At 45.5% G+C, this 10,018-nt stretch overlaps 2 protein-coding genes across 3 annotated transcripts; both read left to right on the forward strand.

The window, feature by feature from the left end:
- Positions 1 to 364: 364 nt before the first annotated feature.
- On the forward strand, positions 365 to 2,155 carry LOC120692813. The gene is made up of 4 exons (XM_039976208.1): positions 365 to 595; positions 700 to 750; positions 927 to 1,121; positions 2,029 to 2,155. Exons 1-4 carry the CDS (start codon positions 513 to 515, stop codon positions 2,048 to 2,050), a joined length of 351 nt encoding a protein of 116 aa, XP_039832142.1. The 5' UTR covers positions 365 to 512; the 3' UTR covers positions 2,051 to 2,155.
- Positions 2,156 to 4,437: 2,282 nt separating this feature from the next.
- Positions 4,438 to 7,048, forward strand: LOC120690758 (peroxidase A2-like). 2 transcript variants are annotated; one of them, XM_039973552.1, is made up of 4 exons: positions 4,438 to 4,743; positions 4,833 to 5,024; positions 6,090 to 6,252; positions 6,375 to 7,048. In XM_039973552.1, exons 1-4 carry the CDS (start codon positions 4,507 to 4,509, stop codon positions 6,800 to 6,802), a joined length of 1,020 nt encoding a protein of 339 aa, XP_039829486.1. In that variant the 5' UTR covers positions 4,438 to 4,506; the 3' UTR covers positions 6,803 to 7,048. The 2 variants fall into 2 exon arrangements, with proteins under 2 accessions (XP_039829486.1, XP_039829487.1); XM_039973553.1 differs by having other exon boundaries at positions 4,878 to 5,024.
- The last annotated feature ends 2,970 nt before the right edge of the window (positions 7,049 to 10,018 follow it).

A 10,018-nucleotide genomic window follows, 5' to 3' on the forward strand; every position in this document is an offset into this window, starting at 1 on the left:
CGCGTACCCGATCCGTCGCTCCACCCGAACCCACCTCGCTGATCCGCCGCTCCGGTTTCGCATCCGGTTCGCCCGGCCCGCGTCGCCCCACACACCACACCCCCCACCCCCACTACCACCACTAGCAGCACCACCGCCGCCGAGCCCAGCACCCGCTCGGATTTCTGTTCACGGCGGCGCCCAGTCGCCCACCCAATCCCGGCACCCAGTCGCCGCTCCCTCCCCCAGACGCGCTCCCAATCCCGGCGGCCAGCTCAGATTTCTGTTCCTGGCGGCGCCGCACTACCCTGCCGTCGGCGGGCTTCCCATCGGCGAACCTCGGGCCGTCTCCGCGAAGGGCTGCGCGGCCGGCCCCCGTCCCACCCCGGCGAGCTACAACCTCAGGAGAAGCTAGCCCGATTGCGCCGCTGTACAGCCGAGAAAAACTGGTGCGTGACCACGGCGACCGCTGCGGTGACGGAGTTGTTGGCGGGCGGGGACGGCGGCGTGACCTCGGCGGACGCCGAGTCCTTATGATCCCGCATGGATGGCTAGGTGCTGGTCTCCGTGTGGTCAGCCTCTCCTCCTCGACTAGCTCTTGGCACGATGGCGGCAGGTTCGTACCCCATTTTTCCTGCGGAAGCCTTGATTTTCCTTGCCAGTTCCCCTTCGGATCACGGTCGACTGCAACGGAATCGCATTTACGGCGTTCTTTCTCAGTGGGGCGTGGTTCCAATTCCTCCCGTTATCCATGGATTTCCCCAACGCAAGGTGCCCTCTTTTTTTCTCCCGCATTTCTGTTGATTTTGATTGATTTACTGCGTTGGTAGGAGGATCTATGCAGGTAGTCGAGCATTATTGGCCATCCATTGTTGCAATCTCATAGTCGCCACTTAGGATTTCTTCTAGTCGGCTGCACCCACATGGGATTTATGCTGTCTCTGCAGGGATGACGAGAATGATTCAGTTACCGACGCCTATCCGCAACCAACGAGTTGCAGGAGACTAGCAGGCGCTCGACAATGTGTTGTGAAGTCCCAGACCTGTCCGCCTCCAAGGCTCCAACACGAACGCAGTGTGCAGAGCACCTCTGTCGAGATTTCGGGAGCAGGACGTCTTCTTGCAAACTTCCAGGCGCTGAGGTAGATTTCTAACTGGTTCAGTGTGGTTTCCAATTGTTGTAAGACTGTACCAGCTGTTGTTCATTTGTTTGGGCTCTTGGATAAGATGGATTCATCAAATCGTTATCTTCTTGGTATTTATTTTTGTTGACAACTAATTCAAGTTTGCAGTAGAGAGTGGGTCTAGAAGTGTAGATCCCATAGTTTGCTGGCTAAAGGATGCTTGTTCTTCATACAAGAACTAGATGTTGTTTGTGGGCTGAGAGATACCTGTTCAGATAACTAGAGCTTTAATTCCTTTTTGCTAATAAACTAATTGATGACTTTTCTGTGTGAATATGACTAGATGAGTTCTTGTTCCGTACTCAAATATGCAACTTATTTTTGTTCAGAGATGTAAATGTTCACATATGCATGCTTCTTAGTTGTTAGTGCCTGATATGGATTCACCCGAAAGATGCTGAATTGCTGATCTGATTTGCTAATCCAATTTTGGTGCTAGGTGAAGACCTGCTTTGGTTTGATAGCCTGATATGAGTTAATATGTTTGGATCAATATATTTTCGTAATTATTCTAGATGTTCTGAAGCTTTGGCCCACTATACATTTCGTTTCGTGAATATTGATACTAGTTTGCCTGATCAATGCCTTGTTCTATGTGAAATGCTTATGGTATGCCTGATTGGTTTCGTCTTTCGTATTTAATCCCTGGTGTTGTGAGTTGCTTTCTCTTGCACTTCTCCTGCTGATTTGGACTGTATAATTTGTTGACAAATTCCCAAGTCTGCAGCCAGTTCGTGCACCTGAGTATATCCTGTCTATGGGGTTTGTTGCAACACAATTCCAATCTACTTAATAATAGTTTTGATGTAATACGTATAGGCTGTCTTTAACCTGCATATACTAATAATTCCGAGCTCTTATGCAGATTGCAATATGCATGCTGGTAACCTGCACGTGAGATGGTTGATTGGCTAGATAGTTTCTGATTTCCTTTTTGTTTATTGTTCTGCCAAATTGTAAAAATAGGGTCAATGAAATAGCAAAATGCATTGAATTTTTATCGTGTGCTCGGTTTAAATATGGTGAATGGAATTGCAAAATGTACTCAGTTTTAGATTGAAATTGAGATCAATCAATCACAAAATCACTATATTCAATTTGTATTTTCATATATGCAAATTTGTTTTGTCATAAGAGAACTAACTTGGTGTTAGTTTGCATAGAATTGAAGTTTTTATGATTGCACATGCTTCAGCGACAAATCTTTATGGTATGATAGAAAATGGTTACGGTTTTACTCAATGACGTGAACGATCATCCCAGCTGGAATTAAGATATTTTCTTTCTCTAGAATGAGAATATTATATGTTTTTACCAAAAATGGCGTGCTAACAAAATTTTTTACATCAGTCCTTCAACTTCACACCAACACTGAAAGGTATTATTCCTCAGAAAACATTGGAATCGTCGTATACCAGCAGTTGCACTGGTGTACGGATCTTCCAGGCCGCGGAATCCGCCCAGACTGCCAGGGTCACCATATATGGCTAACGGTTCCATAATGTTGAGCGATTCAACAAGTGCGTGCATGGGAAAAGAAAACCAGGCGCTAGGCCCACCGGCCCACGGACGTGCGCGTCCCTCACGCAAGAAAATCGGACGCGCTCACTCGTGTGGGTGCTGCTGCGGGGCGCCGGGAGACGGAGCGCTGCGTGCACGGGTCGGGACGTCGGGCGGCTCGGGTATGGAATAGCGGTGTCCTATATATATATATCACGTCGTCATTCCAACTCTACTCGTCCTTGTCTACAAGATAAGTTTAACAATGCGGGCGGATTAGGCCACGAGCACTTCCCCCAAAAACAAGTACACTAGCTACGTTCATAAAGAACAAACTACAACCAGCTGTAGGTACACTACCTAACAAGATGCCTACGTACTTGTAATACATCCATGTGCAGCTAGTACACAAGAATGCAGTAGTCATACTGACAGCGAACAGAGCAGCCAGCAGAAGGTTTGAAAAATCTTGAACATCATGTGTGCATGATTGATCAGACATGTTCGGCCATCCTTCAAGTCTAATTATGTACATACTTCTTTGTACTGTTAATAAACTCATTTGTTATATCTATCTATCTATCTATCTCTTATGTATCTCTGTCAACATATATAAATAAGCAAAGTGATCGATAAGGTCAGTTGTTAAGAATGATAACAATGAGAGACTACCTTAAATGTGTGTGATGGCTAGCTTGTATACTGTTAATAGAGTTTCACAGTGAGCACACTACAACCGGAGTGGTATCAGTTACGGATGCTGCCACGTGTTATACCGTACTACTGATAATTGCGCTTTTAGCTTCACATGCATGGATTGGATACAAATCACAATTCCTGAGTATCATTGTTTGTATCCAATCCATGCATGTGAAGCTAAAAGCGCAATTAATAAGTAATCAGGAATTGTGATTTGTAGTTGGCTGGTACACATAGAGAAGGAGCAAATTTTGATACGTCTTGACTAGCAATCAGCATCCATGCATGTATGATTCGTATCTAGTTCTGTCCCTACATGTTTTTATTACACAAACACAGTGTTGGGTTTTTGTTTTAAGAATTAACAAGAAATGCATTATTTTAGATAAATATGAATGCAAGAAATGCAAACTCTCGAGTTTTCTGATCAAATTGACGTTTGAAAATGGTCTCCAGCAAGCGTCTATGTATTATTAATAAAACACATTTGTTATATTTAATATCTATCTATCTGTTTATGTATCTCTATCAACATAGATAAGATCGATAAGGCCAGTTGTTAAGAATGATAACAATGAGACCACCATAAATGTGTGTGATGGCTAGCTTGTAGTACACTGTTAATAGGGCTTCACAGTGGAAACACTACGAACGAAATGGTATCAGGTACACATGCTGCCACGTGTCGCCTATCCCGTTATTGTTTGTATCCAATCCATGCATGTGAAGATATTGTGTGATTGGTAATTGGCTGGTACACATAGAAAGAGCCAATTTTGATACGTCTTGACCAGAAATCAGCATCCATGCATGTACGATTCTCGTATGGTCAAGCATTTTGGACCAAGACCGGTTGTAATACATCAACCATCGTATCTAGCTCTGTCCATACATGTTTTTATTACACAAACAGTGTTGGGTTTTTCTTTTTAGGAATTAACAAGGCAATTTGAGGTTGAGAAACATGCGTCCATCTCATTCTGACTTGTGAACTACCACCCCCAATCATTGGCTGGTGCTGTAGTAGTAGCAGTACTGAGTTATCAGCTGCCTATAAATCAGGGAAGCGTGGCCGCTTCACCGTGCCCGTGTCTCGATCGGCAGACATTTCTTTAGCGACGAAGTAGATACAGTCTTACTAGAGATGGCTGCTGCATCTTCATCTTCCCGTTCTGCTACCGCCGCCGGCGTGCTGCTGGCAATGGTGGTGGCCGCCGTGTGCCTCCACGGCGCGGCGGCGCAGCTGTGCGAGGACTACTACGACGACACGTGCCCCGACGCCTACGACATCGTCAAGCAGGTCCTCATGGACGCGCACCAGTCGGACACGCGCATCTTCGCCAGCCTCATCCGCCTCCACTTCCACGACTGCTTCGTCCAGGTACCTTAACCTTCCTGCTGCATTCAGATTCAGTTTCTTTTCACCATGCACACAATTCACAAATGGTGGCGACCGTTTCTTGCTACTAGGGCTGCGACGGGTCGCTGCTACTGGACACCGTGCCGGGGATGCAGTCGGAGAAGGAGTCGCCGCCCAACAACGGCTCGGCGCGCGGGTTCCCGGTGGTGGACGCCGTCAAGGCGGCGCTGGAGGACGCCTGCCCCGGCGTCGTCTCCTGCGCCGACATCCTCGCCATCGCCGCTGAGATCTCCGTCGAGCTGGTACGTCCCTTCTGCCTTGCGCTACATGGCGACGTGCTGCACAGTATTGTGACGATCATAGTATAGATGCGGTGGGTGCGACGTCGCTTTGATCGTACGGGCATGCCATCTCGATCGATCATGAACTGTCAACAACATCATAATAACTTCATTGCCATCTATCGTCTAGTTTTTAAGGAACGATTTGATGGGCGTGTGTCGGTGCATGTGCCTGCATGTAAAGTACAACTTTATACGTATTTGTAGCCATACCATGCTAGATGCTAGCTACGGCTTAATAAGTGCTAATGTATGAGAGTACGTCATGGTTCTTAGGTTAATATATTGACAATCGGTCTAGCCGTCTGTTATTTTACATTATTTACCACCAGATCTTTTTGACAAAATAAAACGTGAAATGTTGAGTAATAGCTTTTCCTAAAATCAATGTACAAAATAGCCTGCTAATAGCCCGCTATAGTATGATATTAGTTTTTTAGGAGATCTACCGCTACGCTATATAATATTTGTTCGTTATATCCGCTAAAGGAGTTTCTAAAGGATTTAGCGGTAATAAATATCTGCTAAATAGGTTTCGGCGATATTTAGCAACGCTAAAGGTCAAGTTGTTAGTATATTTTCGTAGTGTCATTCCCTCATAGATGTATTCAAAAGAATCAATATAACTAGGGTGGACTATTGACAAAGCAGCATGTGTACGGTTGGTCAGTCAGACATGTTGAGTTTATTTTAGAGTGTTGGACCAATAATGCTTCTAATTTTGTATGTAATTATTGATTATTTTATCATTCCGCTAAATGATTTAGCTTCCGCTATAGCCCACTATAGTTTTTTATAGCTTTTAGAGAAGGCTGCCGCTAAACTTCATAGCCCACTATCTCTTACATTGCCTAAAATAAAAGCAGTTTCAGCTACAGCAAGGGTAATAGCTAGAACTTAGGAGTCACTCCCATGAGCACAAAATGACGATGAATGAACACGGATCGATTATTATTGGTACACTAGCTAGCTATAGATAAGATAATAATAATTCAGACAGCCATCGTCCCATGTGATGACATGCAGTCGGGAGGCCCCAGCTGGGGCGTGCTTCTGGGAAGGCTGGACGGCAAGACCTCCGACTTCAACGGGTCCCTGGATCTCCCTGCGCCCACCGACAACCTCACCGTTCTTCAGCAGAAGTTCAGCAATCTCAGTCTCAACGACGTCGACCTTGTCGCCCTCTCAGGTACAGTACGTAGACATTCGTCTATCTCTGCGGCACATGTTTATCATCATCATCATCATTGATCTCCCACACGTGGAATATACAGCACCAAGAAAATCTCTTGACCACACACACATGTACAGGGGGCCACACCTTCGGCCGGGTACAATGCCAGTTCGTCACGGACCGGCTCTACAACTTCAGCGGCACAAACATGCCGGACCCGACCCTGGACTCGTCGTACCGGGCGTTCCTGTCGCAGAGGTGCCCAAGGAACGGCGACCCTAGGTCCTTGAACGACCTGGACCCGACGACGCCGGACACCTTCGATAACCACTACTACACCAACATCGAGGTGAACCGGGGGTTCCTCAGCTCCGACCAGGAGCTCAAGTCGTCGCCCCAGGCGCAGGGCACCACGGCGCCCATCGTCGACCAGTTCGCTGGCAGCCAGGACGCCTTCTTCGCGAGCTTCGCGCAGTCCATGATCAACATGGGGAACCTCAGGCCGGTCACGGATCCGTCACAGGGAGAGGTCCGCACCAACTGCAGAAGGGTCAATGGAAGCTAATATATAATAATCATGGAGGAGACAATTAATCAAGCAGTGCGCGCGTGTACTTCTTCAGTTTATTTGTAACTGAAAAATAAGGGCTTTCGGCTCCGATCCCTCGATCAAGTGTGCAGTTTATATATATGTACATTTCTTATTTTCAAAAGTTATACATGTATTGCCAACATTAATGATGCAGATGGGTCATTTCAGTTGGTGAAACAGTTTGTTGGACTAGCTGAAGAATTCCTGGGGATGTGTCTAGTGCTGTTAAGTCGTATTATGCATTTAGTCCAAACCAAACAAACTGTTTCGTTATCTGTTGTTAATTAAGCCGGGGATATGATACTTTGGATGCTCTCGCTCTGTGGGTCCACTACTGGAGGAAACATTTATAGGGTCAGGTAAAAACCCATTTTAGGGGTGGTACCACACCTGGCCCTGCTGTACGCCATCACCCACTCTTGGAAATATATTTGTAGGGGCGGTTCACCCCACAAACTGCCCATACAAACTGCCCTTGAAATGGGTTCCCAGCCCGCCAAAAAATTTCACCGATTGAAATTAGAAGTTTTCAATTCTGTTTCCTGCTATTTTTTAAAATTAGATTCCCGCCAATTTTGATCTATCAAGCTAGTTCATGATCAAGACCTGAAATGTGTTTGATAAAAATACTTACGTATACAAAATTAAATTATATAAAAATAAAATATTATTAGAGTACATCATTAAAGTTCACATTGAATACATGTTTTTTTTTATTCCCTAGGAACGCCACTAGAGGGAGCACGTTGCTCTTGATTGTGCCACTCACGAAGTCCAATAATATATTTATTGTCCGTTGCTAATTCTTGTGCTTTGTAAAAAAAATTGCCCATCACGTTGACCACTTCATACAGAATGAAACGATAGAAATCGTCATCTACATTTAGAAGTTGTTTCTCGTGGAGCTAGCCACGGTGCTTTTGAGGATGGTCCAGCAATTATTTAATCCATAAAAAATTTAAGCAAGTGTTAGTTATAGTAAAAAACAATATACATATATGCATTCCTAATAAAGAGTAGCCCCGTGCACGTTTGGGATTAGTAGTGTATCTCTCTTGCACCCTCATATGCTCACACCTAGAGTACCCACACAGTATGTGGAACGGTAAGGTTGCTTGTGGCACGGAACCTTGTGCGCATAGCTATTTCCTTTGTTATGTCGGCAGGATGAGATCTTTTATGAATGTAGTACTGGTAGACCCTGTTTTAGAAAGAAAGAAATAGGAAATTAATTTATATATGTATAATTCTGTGGAGAAATTACCATGATGTATATAGGGAAGATAAGAAATTCACTCACAATCCTAGGATAAATGTGAATTATTTGTATTTACTCTTTGGCGAATCCAATGAGTCCAATACGAGAACTTTTCCTGTCTTTGCCAATCCAGTCGTAGGAAAGCAAACCAGTTATTCCTGCAAAAATATTATATATAATTTGCAGGTATGGATCAGAGCAAGTGTTTATTATATCAGACGAAGAGGCCCATGCAAAAGAGGCCCACTTGATAGACCAAACCGAACAACGAAGCACGGGCACCGACATACCAATATCAGGGCCCACCAGGCAGTGTGCCAGAGAAATACGGTGGCCAGAGGCGGCAAGGTGGGGCCGGCCGAACTAGGGGTTCGGCCGAACCCACCCTGGTTCCCGGCTAGGTGCATTTTGGCTGGAGATCAGGTCTTATCCTCTAGAGGTCGGTTAGGGATGTTTCCATGTAAAGAGTTGGCGGGAACCGACCTCAAGCACTATATAAGAGGCCTCCCACCACTCTCTCTCACACACACCACTTGAAGGCCTCTCTCTCACACTCTCTTGTGAATTGTACTCCTTAGGGTAGTGGAGCTAGGCTAGTACCTCATCTTCTTAGCGAATCCAGTCGGCGAGCAATCCTTGACCTCTGCTATGGCTTTGTATTCCGACTTTAGCTATGCTAGTCATACTGAAGCCTTGATCTGTGCTTTATCAAGTTATACTAGTTGCTTGCTTATACCAGATGATCTGGGTAAGGATATCGGTTTGTTGTGCTTTCGGGCTTACCTTAGCATCTTAGCTGTCCATCCGAAGGGTGGGGGGCCCGAGGGTGCTAGGGTAGTGACCTCATATGCGAGCATGGTGCTCGGGTATGCGGGATCCCTCGGATATGACGGTGCTCCACGGCTTGACTGGGGTAGACCGCAGGTGGTGACAACCCTGTCGGTCCGCCGGGAAGCTACTTCTCGGTTAGCATACTCCCCGACGTTCGGGTGTCATGTAGGAGTTCATGCAAAGATGAAACGGGATTGGATGTTCTCCAGTGCGGGTCATTCTCCACGATATCCCTAATTTCCCTGCACCTGCATCTCTAAGTATGTGTCTAACAAAACTCATCTGCTGACATGAATAGTATACTAGGATCTGTGCCTATGCTCCCACTAACCTTAGGTGTGCTTGTTTATTCTTTATTCATGAGAGTTAGCTGTTCTGTGTGTGTCACATTACCCCTGATTATCCTTTATTTATCACTTACCCCTGTATAATCAGCAGTCTGCATTTTATTTCATAAAGTCATGGTTATGTAACTAGTAAATATCTTTACACAACATCGCCATCCCTTGGGAAAATATAGATAACGATACCCTGAATACTTCCGGGTGAAATGCTACAACAGTATATCCGTGTGCTTGCAGATCTTTCTGTAAACATTAAGACATATCAACCCAGCATTTCTAGCGCCGTTGCTAGGGACGAGCTTAACACCCCGTTCCTAGTGATTGCGCTAAGAAATGCCAACAAGCATTTCTGGCGCCGTTGCCGGGGATGACACTAAGTGTAAAGATTTTACTAAGCACATAAACCTGCCAATATGAGTAAGAGGTAGCTACTGCTTATATAGACTAATGTGTTTATCTTTTTGTTTTCTCCTGATTGGATGAAAACAGGATAGTGTATGTCTGGTTTCTCCTTGCCGACAAACTTTGTTGAAAATCCCAAGAATCTCGTGAGAAGGGTCCGACCTCGCGTCATCCCTCTTCCGCTCTCGCAGTCGACAAGCTAACCAGCTTCCCAAGCACCATCAACAATCACCGAACCAATGGCTGAGAAGACTCTTCGCGATTTCTCCGTCCCCTCAGCTGCCAATGTGGCAATTGGACCCAACATTGACGTTGGGGACGTGAACTTTGAGCTGAAGTCCATTCTCATAAAAA

This window comes from Panicum virgatum, chromosome 9N (genome assembly GCF_016808335.1).
Source record: "Panicum virgatum strain AP13 chromosome 9N, P.virgatum_v5, whole genome shotgun sequence".
In the NCBI taxonomy this organism is placed as follows: Eukaryota; Viridiplantae; Streptophyta; class Magnoliopsida; order Poales; family Poaceae; genus Panicum; species Panicum virgatum.